The sequence below is a fragment of the Phocoena sinus genome, chromosome X, assembly GCF_008692025.1.
Source record: "Phocoena sinus isolate mPhoSin1 chromosome X, mPhoSin1.pri, whole genome shotgun sequence".
NCBI classification, from domain to species: Eukaryota; Metazoa; Chordata; class Mammalia; order Artiodactyla; family Phocoenidae; genus Phocoena; species Phocoena sinus.
Genome location: NC_045784.1, coordinates 39,060,540 through 39,087,405, shown reverse-complemented (window position 1 = coordinate 39,087,405; position 26,866 = coordinate 39,060,540). Strand labels below are relative to the sequence as shown.

General features: G+C 43.3%; 1 protein-coding gene across 1 annotated transcript in view; it reads right to left on the bottom strand.

Moving 5' to 3' along the window:
* MAOA (monoamine oxidase A) overlaps positions 1–26,866 on the bottom strand; it is a 75,525-nt gene that overhangs the window by 15,136 nt on the left and 33,523 nt on the right. Inside the window, exons 4-9 of the mRNA XM_032620525.1 lie at positions 13,134–13,238; positions 12,352–12,443; positions 4,650–4,791; positions 1,644–1,793; positions 1,055–1,214; positions 71–167 (exon numbers count right to left, since the gene is read on the bottom strand). Coding sequence (XP_032476416.1) covers positions 71–167; positions 1,055–1,214; positions 1,644–1,793; positions 4,650–4,791; positions 12,352–12,443; positions 13,134–13,238 — 746 coding nt within the window. The remainder of the gene's footprint in view (positions 1–70; positions 168–1,054; positions 1,215–1,643; positions 1,794–4,649; positions 4,792–12,351; positions 12,444–13,133; positions 13,239–26,866) is intronic.

Genomic DNA, 26,866 nt, shown 5'->3' with positions numbered 1-26,866 from the left:
TGTTCTGCCAGCACACACACCAATACATCAACAGAGTTTGAAAAATGCAGAACACCCAGCTCTAACTTACCCCATGATGGCGGGCAGCGATCCATCTGGCTTGGTGTCATCCAGGGTTATTGAAATCGGAGCTTCCTCGTCTTCGATGATCATACAGCCACAGTAATCTTAACCAGAAGAAAATCAATAGGAGACTGAGTAACCTCACCAGAGATTTAAGAGGGATATATATATATATATATATATATATATATATATAAAACTCTTTTGCTAAGAGGAAGGCAAATCTTAAACTATTGGTCTTTGCCCCAACTCTAGAAGTTATTTACTATTAAATACGCACACTGACTATACAAGGATGTTTGGTTGGTCACCCAGACACATTAGAAAATGACCCATCTCGGTGACCTTTACATAAATGTCAGGTATGATCAGTGTATGAGTAAAATGAAGATGGCCCTGGAGTCCTGGAATACACGGGAAAGAGGGGGGTGTGTTAGAGGGAATCGCCCCTGTGGAACCATGGAAGAAGTGGCAGGAAGGAATCCTTTGAGTGTGAGCTGGAGGCTTAGCGACAACAGACACCATATCTGCGCAGACTCTGCCTCGTTTTATCCTCACAACACCCCAACAGCAGGTCTCATCACCATTTTACACAGAGGCTGAGGCTGAGAGAGGTGAAGTGTCATTTGAGGCCTCACAGCTCGTAAGCAAGTGGAGCCCAGGGATGTGTAACTTCAAAGGAGTGCTCTTTCCATGGTGCTCCTTTGTCTCTGCTCATGAAGAGTAAGTGGTGAGACATATGCCAGGGGTCTGGGCAATGTGGTCCCGCGACCAGAGGGACCTCTTCCTTCCCCCCCACTGCCAGCAAGCGCTCTTGGGGTCATTTTGTGTTGCCTGGGGCTATGAGGAGTGGACAGACTGAGATTTCTGATCCTTTCTCTACCAGCTGGAAACACTTATCTTTTTTTCTGTTCGGTGTGTAGCATAAAATGTTCCTAAAAGAGCATGGTCTTTGCTTAATACAATTTAAACATGAATAAGTGCAACCTACCCTTTTTCTTCCAAAAGGCCTCCTTGTAATACATCATGCACTTAATGACAGCCCCCATTGGAAGACGCTGAATTAACTGGTTTCTCTCTGAAGGAAGCTCTGGTCTGAAGTGTATCTTGGCAGTCAAAGTTGGAGGGACGGCACTAATTACGTATCGGCACTAAAACACACAGACACAAGATACCATCTCAAACCTGAGTCGCAGTCTTTGCAGGGAGCGTGAAACATCACATTTACCATTTCGAATGACAGTAAGCAGTAACAATGTACAGTATGAGGCCACTGTGAGGCAACAAAACAGAATAAGGCAGTCGACCAAGTCCGGTAATTTGGAAGACCGAGTCAGAAATACGCCAGCATTAATTACGCCACTGCTTGGATTATATTTAGTTAGAAGCTACAGAAGACAGGAGACCTATTTAATATAAGTTTCTCTTTTTTTTTCGGCCTTGATGTGCGGCATGCAGGATCTTAGTTCCCCCACCAGGGATCGAACCCGTGCCCCCTGCTGTGCAAGCGGGGAGTCCTAACTAATGGACCACCAGGGAAGTCCCATAATATACGCTCTTTTTTGACGAAACTGAATTACCTCATAAAGTTGATGATTCAATGTCTCTATCATGATGTTGTCACCTGACTGGTCAACATAGGTGACAGGACACCTCAGCTTCACTCTGTCCCCGAGGAGCTGCATTATCCGCTCGCTTACTTGACCAGATCCACCTACAAACTTCCGTTCCTACAGGAGAAGGCAGGCAGGGAAGGAAATGTTATAAAAGCCCAAGGAAGGAAGATCATATTTACCACTGATCAGAAACCTCCAGAAAGTCACAGGCCATATACCTCCACCCTCTGCACCCTTAACTATTGGAAGAACTCATTAGGACAGAGGCAGTCTACCAAGATACCTCAATCATTATGCTCTACACAGCGTCTGGTGACAAAAAGCTGTTACCAGCTTATAAAATCACAGAATGGCGGGGGAGGGATAAATTGGGAGATAGGGATTGACACATACACACTACTATGTTTAAAATAGATAACTAATAAGGGCCTACTGTATAGCACAGGGAACTCTACTCAATACTCTGTAATGGCCTATGTGGGAAAAGAACCTAAAAAAGAGTGGACATATGCATATGTATAACTGATTCACTTTGCTGTACACCTGAAACTAACACAACATTGCAAGTCAACTATACCCTAATAAAAATTTAAAATAAAATCACAGAATCAGAAGGAAGGTTCCCCTATACCACTGGCACCTTGACCGAATGCAAGTAACAGCAAGTCCATGGGCTTCAAGTGCCCAAGAGTGCAGTGCATAGAGGGAACCCTGGGACAGGGAGGATGCTGCACTTCTCCCAGGGTATGCGGTTTCTTTCTTTCTTTTTTGTTTGATATTTTAAATAATTTAATAGTGAAAAAGTAAAATATATAAACCACTTATATGGTATAATCTTAATGAGGAAATACATTAAAATGTTAACAGTAGACGGGGTGAGATTATGTGTGAAGCTTTTGTCTTTATTCTTTATGTTCCAAGTATAAACACAAACTATAATGACCTTCTCTTTGCTAAAAACTGTTCAACTCAAGACAACAACCCTTGATTGATCTCCTTCAACGGGCAAGGCCCTGGCATTAGGCTCATTAGAAGACACAAACAATATAGCAGACATGAAGTTGCGTGATTTTTGGAACCAAAAAGGCCCACATGTGACCCAGCAGCCGATGGGTAGGGGGGCCTTGGCTTCATAGTCTGTACGGGAATCTAAACTTTCAGAAGATTTCTTTTTTTTTTTGATTAATTATTTTTTTCTAGTTTCACTGAGATGGGGATGCGGTGCTCTCAAGGATCACCTGGTCATCACCCAATGATGTTCTAAGAATCCAAACCTCAGCTCTTGAGAAACTTTTGCCAAAATGCCTGCAAGTTTCACTGCGGGGGCCGAAGGGTGAAGACTGTAAGACCACAAGTGCTCTGCCCTACTGCCATCTGCTACACTCACCATGGTCACGCTTCCAGCTTAATCTAGGGTCAGTCCGTAATACAGTGCATTTTGTAAGAACCAGGGGGAATGTCCTTAGCCTGCTGTAGAAGATTCTTTGAATGGTTACAAATACATGTAGGTAGACTGAAGAACAGCCCAACATTTGACAATCACCTTCCGGAAAGCCTGTGTCAGCAGCCACAGAATGATTCTTACACTTGAATAACTGGCTATTGTTCTAATGACACAACCACAGTTCTTTATAAAAATATTCCCAAAGCAGTTTAGCCCTAAATTCATGATCCATCCTTCCTCACAAAACTGGGACCATTTAATTTATAATGTGACTTCTGTTTTCCGAGAGTTACTTTGAATGTTAGTATAGTGGAAAGACCATGAACTATTTCCATTTGTGTTCACTATCCACTCCTTCGCGTCTAGTATTTCTGGAACTAAACTATTAAAGGATAAGTCTAAGTTCTTTGTAAAGATACTGTGATAATGGTCTGAGATTCATAATGTGAACTGTGCCCTCCAAAAGGTCATGTGGAGTTTGCCTAGAAGTATCTTGGCTCCCCTGAATGAGGGATGTAAATATAAAATAAGAGTCACGATATCTCGGAAAGTAAAATATAGGTTAAAAAGAGTAATGTGGGATTTCTAAGTGTAAAGACACTTAAAAAATGCAACTGCCTTAAGTTTGCTAAAGCTAAGGGTTAAATGGGCAATAACTCTTGGGACCACAAGAACAACTTGGGGACTTCTGGAGATCTCCCAAGGAAAGGAACATTTCACTCAGTTGACAAGGACTCTACACCTCACACTATGAAACAGAACATAAGTTAGAAGTAAACTGATCCTAATTAAACCTTAGCCCATCGAGGCAAAACATTCCTAGAAAAGAGATATCCATTTTCTTCCGATAAAGGATAGCCTTGAAACAAAGAATCTCAGAATCTGGAAAATCAGGGAATTAAGATTCTGGTTTCACCACTGGTTTGCTGTGTGTCCAGCCAGTAAGTCAAATGAGTTCATTCATCAGTAATGGCAGTAGTATGGAAGCTGGGCAAATGCTAGTGGGCAGCAAAAATTTAGAAGCCAAAATGTAGAATTTACTATTGAAAGAGTAACCAATAAATCACTTGAATTAGGAGAAAGAATAGTCACTTCCATTCTCTAACAGTTAACATAAAATAATAACTCCGAGACACAGAATGGGACAAAAAAGCCTCATGTCTGGAACAGAGATGACTTGAAGTACAATTTTACAAGTACTAGAAATTTTTGGAAATAAGTTGATTTTAGTAATTTAGCTCCTCCTACATAAATAGTCTAATTTTACCTACTTCCAAAAGGAAGGAACTGAATTCCTCAAACCTAATTAATTCAAAATGAAACATTCTTTAGTTGTGAACTTATTTTCAGGAACAAGAAAAGGAAATGAGAAATTTTGTTTTCAGAAAAGTTTCTTGGAGATCGTTTCAAAAATCCATGTTTCAAATTCACTCATGTTTCAAAATATAGAAGCAAGTATTAAGGTACTGCACTCGATGAGGGCAAAATCACAAATGAAGTTTAGTGTGAGAATGGACACTCCATACCTGGCCCCCATTGGTAATGGAGAATATCCGAGCGGTGCCTCCACACTGCTTCACATACCACAAGAACCATAGGGCAGACACCTCGTGGGGTTCAGAGGTCACATTGATATTCACAAAGAGAGATGCAAACTGCCTAGCAGTCCTGGTCACAGAACAAGAGCGGAAGTCAGGAGTAAATACGTACATGCTTCACAGGACATTACCTTTTTAAAACACAATTTAGCATGGCTGGAAAACAGTTCTATTGCTTTTGAAAAAAAACAACTCATGGACTCAATTTCTGAAGGAATGCAGATTTTAACTCTTGGGGAAAATAAACTTTTCCCTTACTTTTAGGAAATTATGGGTTAGTCCAAACATGCTAATCCCAATGCAATCTAAAGGGTTAATATGCTTGTCAGAGTTCATTAAGGATATTGTCTGCATTTATTTGAACAAACTTTCTCTCCTTAACACCCCCCCTGCTCCCACCCTGGTCCAGGCTACCACTGTCCCTCACCTGGCTTAAAACAATGGTGGCTGCTCCTGGGCCCTCATGATCCTTCTCTACATTACAGCCAATTAAGTGTTTTAACAGTCCAAAACTTAAAAAACAAACAAACAAATAAAACCCCACTCTGCTTAAAATCCTTCAGTGACATTCACAGCAAAAGTCAAAAGTCTTGAATATGGCCAATATATCTTGCACCATCAGCCTGTCAACAAGTTCTCCAAACTCTCATTCCATCACTTCCTCATGGCATCTTTATGACCCAGGTACACTCTCCATTCATTGCTAAAACGTGTCAATCTCCCCATCTCAGGGCCTTCAGAAGCTGTTCCCTGTTCCCTATACTGGGGTGGGGGAGCATTTCCCACACTATCCAACCATCACATTTCCCGCCATTATCTGTGGCTAATAACTGGAAAATATCATGCCTCAACCATTTATGCTTCCATCCATCTCATCATTCAGGATTCATTCCTGAAAGAAACCATCCCTCCCCTTCCTTATTTTTCCCCATCTACTAAGGCTCGCTACTGGAACATCATCCCCGCCACTAACCCTATCTCCTGTCTCCTCCATCCACTATGGCTTATTCCTGAAAGATACCATTCACTACATCATCCATCTTTCCTGTCTTCCCCCATCACTGTGGCTCACCCCTGTGAGATACCAACACCCCACACCATCTATTGGTCCTGTTTTATCCAATTCATTATGACTCGTTTCTGGAACATATATCCTCCCCATACCCACATGTCCGATCTCCACTCATCCAGTGTGCTCATTTGTGGAAGATATATGATCCCCCAACACCATCCATCCTTCAGTCCTGTATCCCCCATCAATTGGCTCATTCCTTTAAGATACCATTCACTCTTCCTGTCTCTCTCAATAACTGATACATCATTGGAGGAAAGCATCCCCCTCACCATCTATCCTTCCTGACAGTCCCCCACCATTAATTGCAGGTCATTCCTGGAAGATACCATCCTCCTACATCATCCATCTTTCCTGTATCCCCCATACACTGTAATTCATTCCCGGAAGATACCATTCTTCACACCCAGCATGCACCAACCTGTCCCCCACCCCCATCCACAGTGGCTCATTCCTGAAAGATACCATCCCCCACATCACTCATCTATCGTGTGTACAGCCCATCCAGTATGGCTCATCCCTTCCTGATACCTTGCACCCAGAACATTCACCCTACCTGTCTCCTCTCACAATCACTGTGGTTCATGCCTCATGATACCACCTTTTCACACCATCCACTCTTCCTGTAGCATTCCCCCACCAAGCGCTGTGGTTCCTTCCTGGAAGATGCCATCACTCCAATGGCTTCTTGTCTCCTCCTAACCGCTGTATCTCATCTTGGAAGATACCAGTTCCCTCACTATATTACTCCTGCTATATCCCCCATCATTGTGGCTCATTCCTGGAAGATACCACCTCCTCACACAACCATACCATCTAATCTTCCTGTACACACACCCCCACACACATAACTGGGGCATTCCTGGAAGATGCCACCCTTCCCCCACAAACACACACCACTCATCATTCCTGTCTCCCCTCATGCACTGTGGTTAATTCCTGGGAGATACCATATCCTCACTCCATCCACTATTCCTGTCTCTCCCATCAACTAGCTCATTCTTGAAAGATATCACCTCAACATATAATCAACCCTTCTGTTTCCCCCCATTTTACTATGGTTCATTCCTGGACCACACCATCTCCTCACACCATCACTCTTCCAGTCTCCCCCCCACATACTGTGGCTCATTCCAGGCACATACCATCCAAACATCATCCATCTTTCCTGTCTTCCCCATCTACAGTCACTGATTCCTGGAAGATACCATCCCCCCATGCCATCCACTCTTCCTATCCTTTCCATACACTATGGTTTAATCCTAGGCATACCATCCCCCCACATCATCCATCCTTCCCCTCTTCCCCTACCCACTGTGGCTCATTCCTGGAAGATGTAGTGAATGGTATCTTCCTGGAATGAGCCACAGTGATGGGGGGGGAGGGAAAGGAAGAGGGGATGGTGTGGTCCAGGAATGAATCACAGTAGAAAGGGGGGAGACAGGAGCGTTCATTGTATGTTAGTATGGTATCTTCCAGGAACGAGCCAGTTGATGGGGGAGAAAGGAATAGTGGATGGTGTGAGGACAGAATGAGCCAGTTGATGGGGGAGAAAGGAACAGTGGATGGTGTGAGGACGTGGTATCTTCCTGGAATTAGTCACAGCAGGTAGGAGGAGACAGAAAGGTGGAGGGGTGGGGGGAATGGTATCTTCCAGGAATGAGCCATAGTAGATGGGGGAAGACAGGAAGAGTATGAGGAGATGGTATCATCCAGGAATGAGCTACAGTGACTGTGAGGGGAGACAAGCACGGTGGAAGATGTGGGGACATGGTATCTTGCCCCCCCATCACTGTGGCTCTCTCCTAGAAGATACCAACATCCTATACCATCCATTCTTCCTCTTTCACCCCATACACTGTAACTCATTCCTGGAACATATAATTCACCCCACAACTACATGTCCTGTCTCCACCCATCAACTGGCTCATTCCAGTAGATACCATCTACTCTGCCTCTCCCAACAGTGGTTTATCACTGGAAGAAAACATTCACCTCACCATCCATCCCTCCTGACTCCCTCCGATTAACCGATATTCCTGGAAGATACCATTCCCCCACACCATCCATCTTTCCTGTCTCCCCGTCCACAGTGACTCGTTCCTGGAAGATACTATCACATCATGTAACCACACCATCTAACTTTCCTGTTGACACTCTCACTTCCCCATTACCCTGATTCATTCCTGGAAGATACCATTCTCCCCACCCACCATGCACCCACCTGCAGTTCATTCCTGGATGGTACCTGGTTCATTCCTAGAAGATACCATCCCCCCACCCATCCCCCCACCCATCTCACCCTACCTACTTGGTGCATTCGAGGAAAATATCATTCCCTTACTATATTTACTCTTCCTATCCCCATCAACTGCTGTTGATATCCCCATCAACTGCTGTATTCCTGCAAGATACTATTCCCATCTTTCCTGTTTCCCCCATCCACAGTAGCTCATACCTGGAAGATACCATATTTCCACATCATCCACCCTTTTTGTCTCCTCCCTACAACTATGGTTGACTCCTAGAACATACCATTCCCCTATACCATGCACCCTTCCTGTATCCCTCCCCCCCAATCCACTATGGCTCATTCCTGGAAATTCCCATCCAACCACACACATCCTATCTCCCCCACTCACTGTGGTTCATTCCTGGAAGATACCATCCTCCCACACCATGCACTTTTTCCTGTCTACTGCCATCTACTGTGACTCATTCCTGGAAGATGGCATCTCACACCATCCATCATTCCTGTCTTCCCCCATCACTTGTCTCATTCCTGGAAGATACCATGCTCCCACATCATCCACCCTTCCTCTCCCCCCACCCCAGTCACTGCCGCTCATTCCTGGATGACACCATCCACTTACAGCATTCACTTTTCCTGTCTTTCCCATTCACAATGGCTCATACCTGGAAGATACCATGTTCTCACACCATCCACCTTTTTGTGCCCCCCATCAACTATGGCTGACGCCTGGAACATACCATCCTCCCACACCATCCATCTTTTCTGTTTCCCACATCCACAGTCGGACATTCCTGGTAGATACCATCTTCCCACACCATCCATCCTTCCTGTAACCCACCATCCACTATGGTTTAATCCTGGCATATACCATCTCCTCACACCATCTATCCCCTTACTGTCTTCCCCTATCCACTGTGGTTCATTCCTGGAAGATACCATCCTCCCACACCATATATTTCCCCATAGGACCACAATCCACTGTGGCTCATTCTTGGAAGATGGAGTCTCTCACACCACACATCATTCCTATCTCCCCCAATACTTGTCTCAGTTCTAGAAGATACCTTGCCCCCACCTCATCCACCCTTCCTGTTTCCCCCTACAGTCACTGTAGCTCATTCCTGAAAGACACCCTCCCCTCAAACCATCTAGCTTTCCTGTCGGCCCCTGCCCTCACCCCTCCCAACTCACTCTCCTTCATTGCTAGAAGATACCATGGAAACTTCTAGTCTCTCCCCAAAACTGACTCATTACTGGAAGACAACATCTTCCCACACCATCTACCCTTGCTGTCTGCTCCCATTAATTGCATCTCATTCCAGGAACATAAATCCCCCTATCTCATCCATCCTTACCATCTCCCCCTACACTCTGTGGCTCATTCCTGGAATATACCATTCCTCCACACCATGCACCCTTCCTCCCCAACCCCCATCCTCTATGTCTCACTCCTAGAACAATCATCCTCCCACACCATCCATCTTTTCTGTCTCCCACATCCACAGTGGCTCATTCTTGATAGATACCATACACTCATCCTGTCCCCACCATCAACTATGGGTCAATCCTGGAATGTAATGTAACAGGGTAGAGCTAAATCGGACTCTACGTTGGACCTGTTTCTTTGACTTTAACCTTTGCTTTTCGTTGCTTTTGTTATTCTAATCACACATAATGGCCTGCCTCAGGGAACCCTGCCCCTCTGCTGTTCAGCTCACAGGGAGGCCATCTGACCCCACCCACCTGTGAATGGCTGCAAGAAAGAAGAAACTAGGAGATGTTTTGCAAGACTGATGGCCCTTTTACTTTACTTCCTCACCGCCTCTCCCTCTCTGATTCTATAAAAGAAACTGGCATCCAGGCTCCGAGAAGATGGTTTTTCAGAGACACTAGTCTGCCATCTTCTCGGTCTGTCGACTTTCTGAATAAAGTCATATTCCTTCCCTCAACATCTCGTCTCCGATTCATTGGCCTGTCGTGTGGCAAGCAAAGAGAGCTTGGACTTGGTAACAATAACATCCCCCACAGGATCCATCCTTCCTGTCTCTCCCCTTGCACTATGGCTCTTTCCTGGAAGATATCATTCCACCAAACCATCCATCTTTCATGTCTCCCTCCATGCACTGTGGCTTATTCCTGGAAGACACCATCCTCTCACACCACCCACTCCTCCTTTCTCTCCCATCAACTGGCTCATTCCTGGAAGATACCATACCACCACACTGTCCATCCTTTCCCTTTCCCCCATGCACCGTGGTTCATTCCTGGTGACACCATCCCACCAAATAAACCATCCTTACTGTCTCCCTTATGCACTATGGCTTATTTCTGGAAGATACCATTCTGTCACATCATCCACCTTTCTCCATCTATGCCCATCCACTGTGGCTCATTCCAGAAAGATATCATCATTCACATCATCCATCCTTACTTTCTCCACCATCCACTGTTGCTCATTCCTTGATGATACCATCCCCTCACACCATACTCTTCCTGTCTCACCCATCAGCTGACTTTATTCGTGGAAGATATCATCTCCCCACAGCATCCACTCTTCCTGTCTCCTCCATCAACTGACTTATTCTTGGAAGATACCATCTACACATACCATCCCTCTTTCCTCTCTTCCCCCATCCTCTGTGACTCATTCCTGAAAGATACCATCATCTCACATAAAATATCTCTTATATCCTCCACCAACTGGTACATTCCCCAAAGATACTATCCCCACACCAGACACCCTCCCCCATCTACTGTGGCTTATCCTGGAAGACACCATTCCACCACACCATCTATCCTTCCTGTCTCTACCCATGCACTATGGCTCATTCCTGGCACATACCATCTTCCCACACCATCCATCTTTCCTGTTTCCCCTGTCAACAGTGGCTCACTCTCAGAAGAAACCATTCTGCCACATCATCCACTGTTCCTGACACCTGCATACAATATGGTTTATTCCTGAATGTACCAACCCCACACACTATCCACCCTTCCTGTCCTCCTCCGTGGTTAATGGCTCACTCCTGGAAGATATCATCCTACTGCACTATACATCCTTTCTGTCTCCCCTCATGCACTATAGCTCATTCCTGGAAGATACAATCCGACCCGTCTACCCTCCTATCTCCCCATCCACTGTTGCTCATTCCTGAAGATACCATCACCTCACACCATCCACTCTTCCTTTCTTTCCCATCAACTGGCTCATTCTTGGAAGATACCATCTGCACACACCATCCATCTTTCCTGTCTCCTTCCATCCACTGTGGCTCATTCCTGAAAGATACCATCCCCTCACAACATCCATTTTCTTGTTTCCCTCAACTACTAGATCATTCCTGGCATATACCACCTCTGCACACCATCCACTCTTCCTAACTCCCCCATCCACTGTTACTCCTCCTGCAAGATAACACTTCCCCACACTAAACACCCTTCCTGTCTTCCCCCATCTATCATGGCTCATTCATGGAAGATACCATCCTCTCACACCATCTATCTTTCCTGTTTTCCACATCCATTAGGGCACATTCCTGGAAGATTCCTTGCCCCGACACTATCCATCCTCCCCTGTCCCTTCCCAACCTCTGTGGCTCATTCTTAGTTGATGTACTAACTCCTTGGCTTCTGTTTAAAGATTGCTTCAACAAGGAATCTCTCCTTTGCCATCAGACAGGTCAGGTTCCCAGTTTCAGTCTCTCCTAGAATTATGTAATATGTGTAATAATGACAGTCTCTCCTGCTAAAAATATATCAACTCCGTGAGGTTAGGGGCCATGCCTAACAAGTTCACCACCATTCCTCAGTGCTTCATACTGCGCTTTCACATAGCAGCCCCAAAATGCTGGCTGAATGATCTGTAAGTAACTCAGCTAATAACACAGATTCTCAGTGAAAACATATCGTTTATATTTTTCATTAAAATAGACTAGCTTCCCTCCAGTTCTTTTATATTTATATTAAATTACTTTAATATCTTTCCAAATTGCTTCTGTAGCTGACCTCTATATTATCTGAAAACACAATTACTTCTTTTACTGCAAAGCACACAACCGTTTCATTAAAAAAAAAAAAGTTCAGCTTCCTTCACCTACTTTTCTTCTTATGTTTTAGATACATTTTATGTTCAATCCTGCTCTGAGTGTCTAAAGGGCCCCCAAAGTTGCTACTGATGGAAAGGTCATTAAGTTTCCTCTTAACTTTTTTCCTATAACTTATGAAGAAAAACGCTGCAGTTCAAGATAGGATAGGAACGATCTGAAGGGAAGATTTAAAAAAATGTTTTAAATAGTCAAGGTTACTTTGTCCAGCAGATTTTTTCGATGAGATCTTTCATGGTCATCTTGTCCCATTCCTTTGCATGTGGTGCCTCCCACGGTGCATCAGCTGGAATCTGCAGAGAAAGAAGGGCCCACATTTAGGTCTGATGGTTACTGCCCACTGCCCTGCCAAGAGGCCCTCAGGAAAACCTCTGAAAACTGGTTTCTCTGTCTATGTTGGACTGTGTGATTGGCATAGAATTCTATGTATAGATAGTGGTGGGTTTGGGATGGATAGCTCTTTGGATTCTATGCCTTAATGCTGTTGCCAAAATAATAATAATAATACATATATATATGTATAAATTAATATGTAATTATGATGGTCAACATCATAATTATTATTGAAAGCTAACACCCATTTTAAAACTTTGGGGAAATGAATCCTTCTCTCTTTTACTATCTCAAGTGGCATAACATATGGATAAGATCACTATAAGTAGGACTCCCGGCAAAAATATGTCACATAAATTCTCAGTGGCATAGGTTGAAAACACAGGCACACACATTAGCATCAGAGACATGTGGGTTTGAATCCTGTCCCTTGTTGTGTGGTCTTGGGGAAATTATGTAACCCCTTGGCACTGATTTTCTTCATTTGTAAAGCAGAAATACTACCAGCTTGGCAGAGTTGTTGGGTACACTGGAAATGATATGCATCAACGTCCAGAGCAATGTTCCCTGCACTGTGGAAGGATGGATACTAAACATTTGCTGTTGATATTTCAGTAACAGGTCATGTGCAAGCTGCACACACACTTTACCTCCTTTCCCATGTTATCCATTGTCCGCCACAGATTGTTGTAATCCAGATAGGCAATGGGATTCCACACTGGAGGGAAGGCACCCCGAAATGGATAAGTTCTCCCCTGTAACATTTAAAAGCAAAGGATAATACCTTAAATTAGGATGACATTCAAAAAATCCCAAACCAACCAGCCTACGAGCCATTTTCAAGGAAACAGGATCCTCTACTGTGTCAAAAACATCACCTTTGATGGACAGTAAATATATTTGACCTATACAGGCCCCAAATTTCAATTAGATTAGCAAGATTTCCCTGGTGTTATATTACCCGTTTTTAACTTACAGGAAATAATAGCCTTGAACTTGTTTCTACTTACATAGAATAAACAAACAAACAAACAAATAAATAAATAAAGGTAGCTCATCCCGGTATCTCACATTGATGCCACAATATTCTCAGCTCCTGAGTTCTTATCTAATCTCTTTGAAAGGATGTTCCCACTCAGATGAGAGCAGGATGACGACATGGAGGACTGTCTCTGGACCACATACAGGACTGGAATAACAAAGTGGAATATCTCAAACTATGTCTTAAGGTTCACATAGGCTAAATAAAGACTGACTAGACTATGGACCATGCCCAAAGTCAAGAATCAAAATATTAGAAATGTGGAATAATGGGCATTTGCCATTTTGGGTTGTCCAGCATCTGTTCCCCTTTCCTAGTAAGCACTTTGGTTTCTTCTTGGGAAACTGAATCTTCTCCTCTGTGAATAGATGTGTAGAAAGGACAGTCCTGGGTACCATCTCCCATTCCAGAAGGCGATGGGTTAGATTCTTTCTCTCGCCTCGGCCAGGCTGTGAGTCTGTGATATGAGTTTGGCCAATCACACACTCTCAGAGGACTCTGACCCTGCAATGGGTCACCCAAGCACAGAAGAAAGTTGACTCTGGGTTCTCCTTCCCCATGGCAGCACGCTGAGCAGATGCTTCCTGCTATAAAGACCATGGTTGTGGTTCCTGCCCCTAAATTGCTAGAGTTTCCCTGGTCTCTGCCCATTCTCAAGTGTGGCCCTTTAGCCTCCCATTGATTTTGTGGGCCCTCTGATATCCTTTCAGTAAATCCTCTCTCGTGAGCCTGAGTTGGTTTCTATTGCTTGGTACCAAAACCTCCAACACAAAGACAGCTAATTATTAGCTGCCATTTACTTCATTTCAGTTGTGTGACAGGCACTGTGCTACTGTGAGGGGAGGGTGAATCCTTAGGAAAAGAGAGCATGTCTAGATAGTTTCTAAGACTTTATTTCCTTCTCTTTTTTTGGTCGCACCGCACAGCTTGCAGGATCTTAGCTCTCCGACCAGGGAATGAACCTGTACCCTCTGCAGTGGAAGCACAGAGTCCTAACCGCTGGACTGCCAGGGAATTCCCTTTATTTCCTAATTTAATTCCTTTTTCTTTAAAACATCTTGTAAACCTTCATAAGGTGAAAACGTTGTCTATTAATACAATTTTGCACAAGATTTTGATTTTATCAAATAGAAACATATTCAATATTTGTAGAAAGGCTACTATGTGCACTGAACAATATTAAGAGCTGGATTTTAAAAAAAGGGCTAAAGCAAAACTCCTGACCATCAAGGCAGGGACATGAGACATAAGAGCATTTGTATTCATGTGCACACATTCATACACACACACTCCAACTGAGTAAGAATATATGGCAGATATTAAGTGACAAAGAAGTAATTTTCCCTTCCACAGTAGCAAATTCAAATAACCTTGGCAGATTATGTGACCTGATTTCTTATCTGAAAATGCTATGCTGCAGTGCTCCAATATAACTTTTTAAGACTCCAAATCCTTTATCATCATCACTACCACCATCACTGCCATTATTACTAACATTTATTGAGATCTTTTTCCATGCCTGGTACTGGCCTAAGCTCTTCATGTGCGTTATCTCATGTAATGCTCACCCCAACCCTCTGGAGGCAAGAGCTATTAATATTCCCGTTTTATAAATGAGGAAACTAAAGCCCAGGGATATTAGCTAGAAAACAGTAGGACAGAAATTTCCTGCTCCCAAAACCCTTGCTTATAAACCTTGAGATTTCCAGCTTCCTATATGGTTGATGGAATGTTGAGATAGCTTTGTCCTAGAGACATCTTAAACTTCCTGATTAAAAGAAAGAGAACTTTGAAATATGAAACTTATCAGTCTTCCACACATCTTTTATGTTTCTAAGGAATAAACAAGGAAACGAAGAAGCTCTGGGGTAACAGGGTCAACTTTGGAAAATGCAGAAGCATGTTCTGAGAAAAACAGGCAGACACAAAAATAACTATGGAGAGGAGAGACACTGGGTTAAGTAATAGATCACGGGCAGCCTTCAGAACAGTTGGTTCTTGTTATAATTCTTCCCTTAATTGAAATGGGGAAAAATCTGTATGTTCCTTATGTTCAAGTAATAGTCTCATACCAAACTGATCTTTGCTTTGAAAAAACTTGTTTAAAAAAACCCTTCAATGGGCTTCCCTGGTGGCGCTCGTGGTTGAGAACCTGCCTGCCAATGCAGGGAACACGGGTTCGAGCCCTGGTCTGGGAAGATCCCACATGCCGCGGAGCAACTGGGCCCGTGAGCCACAACTACTGAGCCTGCGCGTCTGGAGCCTGTGCTCCACAACAAGAGAGGCCGAGACAGTGAAAGGCCTGCGCACCGCGCACCGCGATGAAGAGTGGACCCCGCTCGCCGCAACTAGAGAAAGCCCTCGCACAGAAATGACGACCCAACACTGCCAAAAATAAATAAATAAATTTATTAAAAAAAAAAAAAAAAAACCCTTCAATATGCATAATCATCTGGGGACATTAAGTATTATAAATAAAATTCAACAAAATGTGTCCCACATTCCCAATGAACTTCTTCACGGGATGATACCAACCAGAATATGATTTCACACAAGGTCCTAAAGACCCCATGATCTGAGCTTTGATAAACAAAGAGAGGTGGCAGGAGAGGTGAAGAGTTCAGGGAAAGAGAAGGGTCTAGCCTGGCAATCTTTTTTAGAAATGGGAGCCATGGAATATTTTAAAAGAAGATCATAAAGGCCCACCATGACGTTAATTTTTATCCTGTTGACAGAGGCACCAAGTTGATAAAAGGATTTCATGAGTGTTTCACTCAGCAGTTTTTGGTTTTTCTACTCTTTTTTTGGGGCTACGTTGGGTCTTTGTTGCTGCGTGGGCTTTCTCTAGTTGCGGCGAGCGGGGGCTACTCTTCGTTGAGGTGCGTGGGCTTCTCACTTTGGTGGCTTCTCTTGTTGAGGAGCACGGGCTCTAGGCGAACCAGCTCAGTAGTTGTGGCTTGCAGGCTCTAGAGCGCAGGCTCGGTAGTTGTGGCGCACGGGCTTAGCTGCTCCGCGGCATGTGGGATCTTCCCGGAACAGGGCTCAAGCCCGTGTCCCCTGCATTGGCAGGCAGATTCTTAACCACTGCACTACCAGGGAAGCCCTGGCTTCTCTACTTTTATTCCACAGAAAAATCTAAATTTGCTAAAGAAATGCATGTATGTGGGAACAGGCACGTACCTCTTCCTTTCTCACAAGCCCCTGGAAGGCTTATTTCCTCCATGCCCTGCGTCTAAACTAAACAACTCAAGACTACTTTTTGCATGTGTAAATCTCTAAAGTAGGGCAATGGGAGGGCCTAGAGACGGCTCTTGGTTGGGTAAGAACTGCTTCCGAACAGACCTTCTCAGTATCTTAAATGTGATTCTATAGTTTTCTCACAAAAGTGTCAGCTGTTTTGCAATCCTAAACCACTTCTCAGCAAGAAATGCCTTTAAGACCTAAGAGTGTGAGGCAGGATCTCCTGGAATACTTCTACATGGCTACTGCTCTTTAAAAATAAAAATTTAAAAAAATCTTGGGTAAAAGTCAAGTTCCATTTTGTGCCTATACTATGAAACCTTCCTACCCTTACTAAGTGGCCTTTAATCTCTAAAATGTCTTTGACACAGCAGAAGTTGATGTCGAGTAGAATACAGTGTCCCTGGAATTGTGCCCCAAATACTTAAGTTCCTTTGAGAAACCACACCTTCAATCTACCAGTGTTCATAATAAAGGGAGACTATTGCCAGGAGAGGACAGTTTTTTTTTTAATTTAATTTTTTTTATTTCTTGGATGCCTGCCCAATGAGGGCAGGGGGAGGGCGTTCTTAACACACTGATGCTACTGAGCAAGCTATTTTATGTTATTAACACTTTACTATGAAATATGCCATATATGATAAAAATAGATAGCTTAAAGAGGAATAATAGAAATGAACAACCATGTGCACACCATCCAATTTGAGAAGCGTGATATCACCAGAAATTTAGAAGCACACCATGTGCTTCTCCCCATCACGTCCAGCTCCCTCTGCACAAGAGGGAGCCACTGTAGTGAATTTTGTGTTTACCATTCCTTTCCTTTTCTTCCATCTGCCCTGTATACATACGCAGATGATACACTGTTTTGTTTTGCCTATTTTTGAGCTTTATATAAACGGACTAAGACACACACTGTCCACTGTGGAGCAGTGAAAATGAATAAACTGTGAACAAACACTAATCAACATGGATGTATTGATATCTTTAAAATATGTTGGTGTGGGAATTCCCTGGCAGTCCAGTGGTTAGGACTCAGCGCTGTCACTACTGGGGCCCCAAGTTCAATCCCTGGTTGGGGACTAAGATCCCACAAACCGTGCAGCGTGGCAAAAAAAAAAAAAATGTTGGTGAAAGAAGCAAGTCAAAGGATACATGTAGTATGAGTCCATTTATATAAAGCTCAAAAATAAAGAGAGGACAGTTTGTGGCTCCCACATCATTCTTCATTGTTGGTCCTATAAGATAAGCCAGCAAGTAGCATTCACCGATTGGCATGTTAGAGAATTTCACCTCTCTGTACTTTTATAGTTTAGTTAAACAAAAGGAAATGAATGTTGGGACTTCCCTGGTGGAGCAGTGGTTAATAATCCACCTGCCAATGCAGGGGACACAGGTTCGAGCCCTGGTCCGGGAAGACCCCACATGCCGCGGAGCAACAAAGCCCATGCACCACAACTACTGAGCCTGCACTCTACAGCCCGCGAGCCACAACTACTGAAGCCCGCGCGCCTAGAACCTGTGCTCCGCAACAAGAGAAGCCACCGCAATGAGAAGACCGAGCACCGCAACGAAAAGTAGCCCCCGCTCACCGCAACTAGAAAAAGCCCGCGTCCAGCAACGAAGACCCAACGCAGCCAAAAATAAATAAATAAATTTATTTTTTAAAAAAAGGAAATGAGTAGTATTAAAGAATATCATAGGCCACGGAGGAAAGCTGCCAAATATTTTTCTTTAATCATCTTGAAAATAAACAGATATGTTCTGCATTGATTTAGGAACATATCTGCCCAACCCATACGAATCCCTTGGCACCCTTCTAGTCCCACTGTTTTGTGACAGGCCTGTAAGAGAAATCTTTTGGTGGTTTATTTTCTATAGTTCATAACAACGCTTTAAATAAAGAAATCATCTAAAAAGAGACCCATTAAATAATATCGTGTTGTATTAGTAGTTAAAAAAATCACCTTCTTCCTCTTTCCCTATGCAGGTAGACAGACTCTTTTCAAACATTATACATAGTGCTACTTTACCCAGAAAAAGCCATCATAATCGACATGGAAACATCTATCCTATCTTTTTTTCTTTTTTTTTGGCCATGTCACGAGGCTTGTGGGATCTTAGTTCCCCAGGGACCAGGGATTGAACCTGGGCCCTCCACAGTGAGAGTGCTGGAGTCCTAACCACTGGACTACCAGGGAATTCCCATATCCTATCTTAATGTATTGGTTCTCCCAAGTGGCCATCTGGTTCCTCTGTTCTTCTTTGCAAGACCCTTTCTTCTCTCATCTACTGACTCCCCTGGGGTCTGATCCTCAGCCTTCCTTGGCCCATCCATTTCCCTGGAGAACTCATCCATCGTCTGGATTTATTATTATTATATTTGCACAGTCTCATGGTTTGCATTTTTCATGCCTCTGCTCCCTCTACCTCTCACACAACTTCAAGGGCTAGCAGCACATTCCTAAGTTCATGACCTGATTTTCATCTTATGCTCAGTCCCCTCTCTTAGGACTTGTACAGCTAAAACAATGGGCACTTGAGTTGTGCAATCTCACCCCTGGAAAAAGAGAACCATTACACTCAGGTATAAATAATGCCATAACATCAAGAATAAAAGGTTTCAAATGCATTGTTATGCCATCTTTCCCAAGGGACTCTAGGTATATATGGACATTACAAACCAACCATTTAATATAGAAATAATATGAGTTCTTCTGGATGCTGTTGGGTAAGTAAAGATAACTGAGAGGGCATTGAAAAAAAATATTTTTCCTCTTTCACAAATGCCATTAACTCAGGAGAACTAGGCAGTTAGAAAAAAGATGAAAATATTACACTGTGAGGATGAGCGGCTGTTTTTCTTTAACAGCTTTATTAAGATATCATTCACATACTCTATAATCCATCCATTTGAAGTGTACAATGCAATGCTTTTTAGTATATTCACAGAGTTGTGAAACCATCACCACAGCTAATTTTAGAACATTTTCATCACCCCAAGAAGGAACCCTTACTCGTTAAAAGTCACTCTCCATTCTCTCCTACCCCATTTCGAAGAACTGCCAAACTATTTTGCAAAGCAGCTGCCACCCTTTTACATTCCCACCAGCAATGTATGAAGGTTCCGATATCTCCATATCCTTGTCGACACCTGTTATCGTCTGTCTTTCTGGTTCCAGTCATCCTGGTGGATGCAAAGTGGTATATCATTGTGGTTTGGACTTGCATTTCCCTGATGACTAATGATAGCCAAAAGTCAAATCTGGCTTGGTGAGTGGAAGGTCATATTGTTGAGCCCATACATTATCTCCGTCCTTGATGCCATGGCCACTTTGTATGTGGACCCACTGAGCAAGTGATAGTGGAAACAGATGGTGTGATGGCTTTGTACTGTGTCAACTTGTTCAGGCTGAACTGGATTTCCCAGAGTTTTCTTTCCTATATATTTCTGGTTAGGGTCACAAGAGAGATTCTTATGGGAAATTTAGAGAGTAAAAGTGAAGCAGCCACTCATTTTGTAGTTCACACACATTATTGCTGATTTTCATGGCATGAGATAGCGTCTGAGCCTGCAACTACTCCACCCTTCCGGGATCCTCCTTCAGCTTCTACAACTTCTAGGCCTGGTATATGTATTTAGCACTATGATGAAGGGTCCTGGCTTCTGCAAGACATCCACAGTGTCAAGATCAGAGGCAACAAAGACTGACCTGGACTTCAGCTCACACTTGTGGGTTCCAGCTTGTTCTTGGCTTTCCTCCATCATACATCTATCTTCCCTTCCTGACTGCCTGCCCTTCAAGCTCCAGCATCAGATGCAAACACAAGAGCCTTACAAAGACTCCCACAATTAGGTAAGGCCAAATCCCTATAATAAATCCTTTAATAGTTTTGCTTATCTCACTGGACTTTGACTGATTATCCTAAGGATGGATCATCTCGCACCTGATTATTAAAGCTTACTCTGCAGCAGATGCCCAATGGTCAGCATTCAACATGGGACACAAGGGCAACCCCAGCCAGTGAGGGACGAGGATAAATTATCTCAGCTTCTCTGTTCTTCATGGGGCAATTCTTTGGCACATTCCACACAGTTCCTCAGGGAGAACTAGGGGGAATTGAGCCTCAGTTGCCCACAGCTGTAACAACTCATTAACCCTTTATTGCCATTTATTCCCTTCCCTCCTATAACACTGTCTTCAGGCTCTATATCTGGAGGTTGGTAAAGTGCTATATTGAGATCCCTTGGATATTCTGAGTGATATACACTCCTATAGAGAGTCTGGGGGGAAATGTGTCTTATACCGAAGTCTACATAAGTTGATATTGGTGTTTGATTGTATAGTACTTGAGTGGAATAGCTGAGACATTAGAGGGTAGGTGGACAGACCATTTTGAGAACTTTTTCTTTGGGGACCTAGAGTTTTTAGGGAAAGGTACTCTTCACTGTTACCAGATTTGATCTAGAAAGATCAGTATCACTCTCTAGTGAGAATGAAGGGGCTTTGGTCCCGGTAGAGTAGTGGTTCTCAACCAGGAGTGATTTTGCGCCCCAGGTTATATTTGGCAATGTCTGGAGAAAGTTTGCGTTGTCACAACTGGATGGGGGATGCTGCTAGATATCCTACAATGCACAGGACAGCCCCATTACAACAAAGAATTATCCAGTTCCAAAAGTCAATAGTGCCCTGGTTGAGAAACCCTGCTGTAGAGTAACATATAAATGTGAGCGAGTATCACTAACTTTTCTGGAATCCTACCCTTTCCATTTGCAAGATTCCTGGATTTGTAGCAGAAGTTGCCCCAAAATAACTCAGGGTGCAGGGTATGGGGATCCTGCCATCAGGCCTACTAAATTAGGGGTGTGTGGCCAGGCTATCTATGTTTTTAACAAATCCCAGGTAATCCTAATGTTCACTAAAGCTTGGGTCTTATCACATTATAGTGTTTGTATAAAATTCCTCTTATTCATTTAGCTATGCATGTTGTCAAATTATTTGAATGAAGAAAAGTAAAAATAAAAATACCTACACCATTTCTTTTTAGTCCTTATCTCTATTAAACTTCAAAAAAGACTAAAGGAAATGGGGACTTCCCTGATGGTCCAGTGGTTAAGACACTGCACTCCCAATGCAGGGGGCCCGGGTTCAGTCCCTGGTCAGGGAACTGCAGTCTGCATGCTGCAACTAACAGAGCCCACGTGCCGCAACTAAAGGAGCCCACACGCCGCAACTAAGACACAGCGCAGCCAAATAAATTTTTTTTTAAAACTTAAAAAAAAAAAGACTAAAGGAAATGATGATTTCTGTTATGGCTGTCCATTTTCTTCATTAATATTTATTTCCTCTTAAATCTTTTTCTTAAAAAATCTTTTAGTTACTTTACTCTTCTTCCTTACATTTTTGATTTTACTATGTCTGGATTCCATGTCTGATTTCTCTTGCTTTTCACTGCTCCAAGGTAAAATCTTGTGATCATAATAAGTGAGATGCATCACAGGGTGGTACATTTGGACAGCTTTTGATAAATTTAGCAAGTTCACTATGTCTTTGAAGATATTCAGAGGTCCACATTATATATGTATTAAGTTTTTAATATATATGTAGATGTACAGTAGGCATATCTTTGTTTTATTATGCTTCACTTTATTGCACTTCACAGATGCTGTGTATTTTTTTTTTTTTTTACAAATTGAAGGTTTATGGCAATCCTGTGTTGTCAGATGATGGTTAGCAGTTTTTAGCAAAAAAATATTTTTAAATTAAAGTACGTACTATTTTTTATACATAATGCTGTTGCACACTTAATAGACTATAGTATAGTGTAAACATAACTCTCATATGCACTGGGAAACAAATTTGTGTGGCTCACTTTATTGTGATATTCACTTTATTGCAGTGGTCTAGAACCGAACCCGCAATATCTCTGAGGTGTGCCTGTGTGTGTGTGTGTGTGTGTGTGTGTGTGTGTGTGTGTGTGTAATTTGTTTAAACCCAGCTGGTACCTGGCAGAGGCAGAGTTCATGTCTCCATGCTTTTGGTTCAGGCTCCCCCGGCCCCTACCTCTGTGCCTCAGTCTCCATGTTAGAAAGATTGGACCTGCAGTGGCACTGAGCTGGATCTTCCATCGAGAGCCTATTAGGATGTGCTTCTAGGCCTGGAGGTTGTAGGCATGAGTGAATATTGATCTGAGAGAGACATGGTCCCAAAGATCTCACCTAACTGCCTAGGTCGGAAACCACTTCAGCTTCCTCTGGTGCACTAGAGCACTTTGTTCATTGCCCATGGCACTTTGCCATTTTCTACAATGTATTAAACGAAATTAAGTACATGTCTTACCTTCTGGACTAGTCTCAACACACCTGAGAAGGACTATGCCTCATTTCCTACATTGCCTTGTAAATACCAAGGTTCTAAGAAATGCTTATTAAATGAAGGAATAAAAAGAAGAGTGGAATTCTTGCTTTTTTATAGCCCATCTCATATCACATCTAGTTCCCCCAAGCCCCAGAAAGGGTCTGCTCTCTTTCTACACAAATGACCCCCTCTTTTCCCGCCTCAGACAAGACCTTCGAATGAATGCCAATTTTGCACTGATTTTTCCTTATCAATTCACAGGCATACCTTTTCTAAAATAGCCATAATCAATATTACCATCAAATTTACTAGAATGCACTATGTGTAAGGTGTGAAGGGAAGAGAAAGATGGGAGACTCACTTTCTTAGGGAACCTAAATCCCTAAAACCATTTTCTATGTTTGCATTTCTCACTCTGATCTTTCTGGGTGCTATATGAAGATGAGTTCCATGGTCATAAATCTGGGGAATCCTGGTTTATAGTTAAACAGCTTTTTTTAAAAAAAATTGCTGGTCCTCATAAGACTCCTAATTTGCTAATGGACATCTTGGCTCTCAAAGATAGGATTAGAATATGGAGCACTTCCAAAATTTATCTGACCAACAAACCTCCTCTTTCGCAAAGCACTTTTGGGATTAATATTGCTTGGAACATATTCCCTTAGGCATGCTTTCTTCATATTCTGGCTAGCACTGGTAGGAGCCTGAGAGAACACAGGAAAACATAGGCTAGAAAGAAGACCTACAATAACCAGAATATTTTCCAAATGCTACAAATGGGAATAAATCCTCACACATACCTCTCCTGCACAAAAGGGTACATCATCCCACAATACTGAGTCAAATAGGAGAAATCAAATGAAGTTGTTAGGGGAACCATTGACCGAAACCGCCTGCCCTGGCCAGGCACCATAGTAACCACTTGCATGAGTTATCTTACAGCAGGAGGTCCTAGTAAGGAACACAGAACTAACAAGCTACCACCAACTAGAAGAATTCGGGAAAGGTCAAAAGGAGAGAGGAAATGCCAGTCCACATGGCCTACCATCTTCCCAGAATCCTTCTCGCTGGAATCCATCTTGGCTGAGCGATGCACGCGCCACCAGCAAGGACCCTGAGTCAGAATGAGTGGCCAGAGACAACCGGAAACTAACCCCATCACCATAAAACCCCAGACTGCGAGCCATGTGGCAGAGCAGTTCTTCTGGGTTCCCTTACCCTGCTGCTCTCCACCCAGGCACCCCTTCCCAATAAAGTCTCTTGCTTTGCCAGCATGTGTGTCTCCTTGGACAATTCATTTCCGAGTGTTAGACAAGAGCTCACTCTCGGGCCCTGGAAGGAGTCCCCCTTCCTGCAACAAAATCACTTGTACATCTAGCTAAAACTGCAAGTGCTTTGTGCTGAGTCTCAGGTCTGGGCTCTGCCCCCTTGGAACAGGGCAGTATAGAGGAAAAATACATCAGAGCAGGTGGAGAGGGTCCAGGGCAAAGCAAACTTCTTGCCAGAGAGGCTGTTAACTGAGAGTATTCACTTTGTGTATCCCAGTGACCGGGTAGATGCAGCCCTGCCCCTCTACTGGATGGAGTTACCTCAGTGATGGCTCATGTGATCACAATGGTAGAGATGTGATAAGGGCTTGCACTGGGAGAGAGGGTGGACCAGCAGCCATAAGATTCTTAGCACAATCTTCCCAACATTTGGACGTCAGAAAAGTATTTTTTAATACACTACAGATTGGGGGGAAAGTCACAGATACTCAGGACTTCTTGGGTGTGTGCCCAAATAATTATGTAGATTAGCAAGTGACTGCACCCATGTCTGTGTCTCAGGGTTTCCTTTTATCACCTGCTGCTGGTCAGGAAGTGTGAGCCAGTAGTGATTTCCTCCCATGTCTCTAAAGCCCGATGCTTTTTTCAGAGACATTTATCTGTTGGGTATGGCTGTGGAAACTAGGCCACTGGGTACTTTGGCAAACACACAAAATTAAATCTCAACCTGAGGTTCACTGTGTATCGTTTGAGTCTGACAAATTACATGAGAGCTATGGGAATGAAAGCAAATGGACTAATAGTTCGGTAATTATTTTCTTTGTGTGAAAAACCTGATATGAGTAAAGTCTTTTAAATGAAAAGGACCCAGTTCAGCAGCTTTTGGGATCAAAGTGTTGATTACATTTAACTATAATTAACACTCAAATTTTCTGTGATTCCACCTAGAATTTTCTTCTTCTAGTTGCACTAAACCCAAGCACAAGGCAAAAAATAAAATGAAGTGCTATGAAAACAATACTGCACTGTTCAGATATAAAGTATCAACATTATTTCCATTATTTGTCTCTCTTCAGTTCCAAGTTCTGTGTCTGCTAAGGTTAATTATCAACTAGGCTTTCACATCTGTCTGTCGTCTGTCTGTCTGTCTCTGTCTCTCACTCACTTCTGTAGGACCTTGAACCAAATACTTGCATTCTTACAACTTTCTCCTATCTCTAAAGTAAGAATAACTGTCCCTAAAACTCTGAGATCCACTAGGTTTTCAAAAGGTATTCGTTCATTGAGTTTGACACAAGTGAAAAAGCTTGGAGTCCACACCTGAGACAGAAGGCTATATAGTAGCATCGATCTTGTTAAGTGGCAGGACAGGGCAATGACAGGAAAGACTTTCTGGCAGGGTCAGCGGGACAAGAGAACTTCCCTTCTTCAGGAGGCCCAGAATGGACAAGATATGGGATTTGAAACTGAGTAGGACCCTGTGGGTGTCCTCCCTGTAACAAATCCTTTCCATGGCCCCATTTCTACTTCATAGGAAATAGGCTTCATTCAGCCTCCTAGACCTTCCCTAAGTTCCAAAGGGCAGATTCAAAGAGTTGCTAATGAGGGAAGGAAGGGGGATGCAGAAACGAAGGAGGAGCAGTCAAGAAACAATAGTGCATACTGAGCCTGCGCTCTAGAGCCCGAGAGCCACAACTACTGAGCCTGTGTGCCACAACTACTGAAGCCTGTGCACCTAGAGCCCATGCTCCGCAACAAGAGAAGCCACCGCAATGAGAAGACTGCACACCACAACGAAGAGTAGCCCCCGCATGCTGCAACTAGAGAGAGCCCGCATGCAGCAACAAAGACCCAGCACAGCCAAAAATAAAATAAATGAATAAATAAATTATATATATGTTAAAAAAAAGAAACAATAGTGCAGCGATGAAAGCAGGGTCCTGGTTCCTGCTCGAGGAATATACATAACAATATCTTTGAGTGCTTCTGCAGGAACTAAGGTCCCCACCCAGGTGGAGGATGGTAACTTCAGGCTGAGTACAGAGGTTCCTGGAGCACCGCCCTGTTACCTCACCACCCACCAATCAGCAGAAAGTCACACACCCTGCAGCCCTCACTCTAAATTTTGCCTATGAAAGCTTCTATCCGAAAACCATTGGGGAGTTCAGGATTTTTGAGAATGAGCCACCATTCTCCTTGTTTGGCCCTGCCATCAATCTTTCTCTGCCCCAAACTCCGACGTTTCAGTTTGTATGGCCTCACTGTGCATTGGGTCCTGGAACTTGCGTTTGGTAACAGATTCATAGGACATTAGGGGGGTTTTAAAGGTTTCAACTATTAGAAGGCTACTCTGCAAAAGTTTATGATTAAGCCTTTTGGTTGGGGTATTTGGGTGTGTGCTCTGAGGTGGGAATAGGGGCTACAGAGGGAGGAAGTAGAAAGCAAGGATGGGGGAGCCTGGGGGAGATATGAAC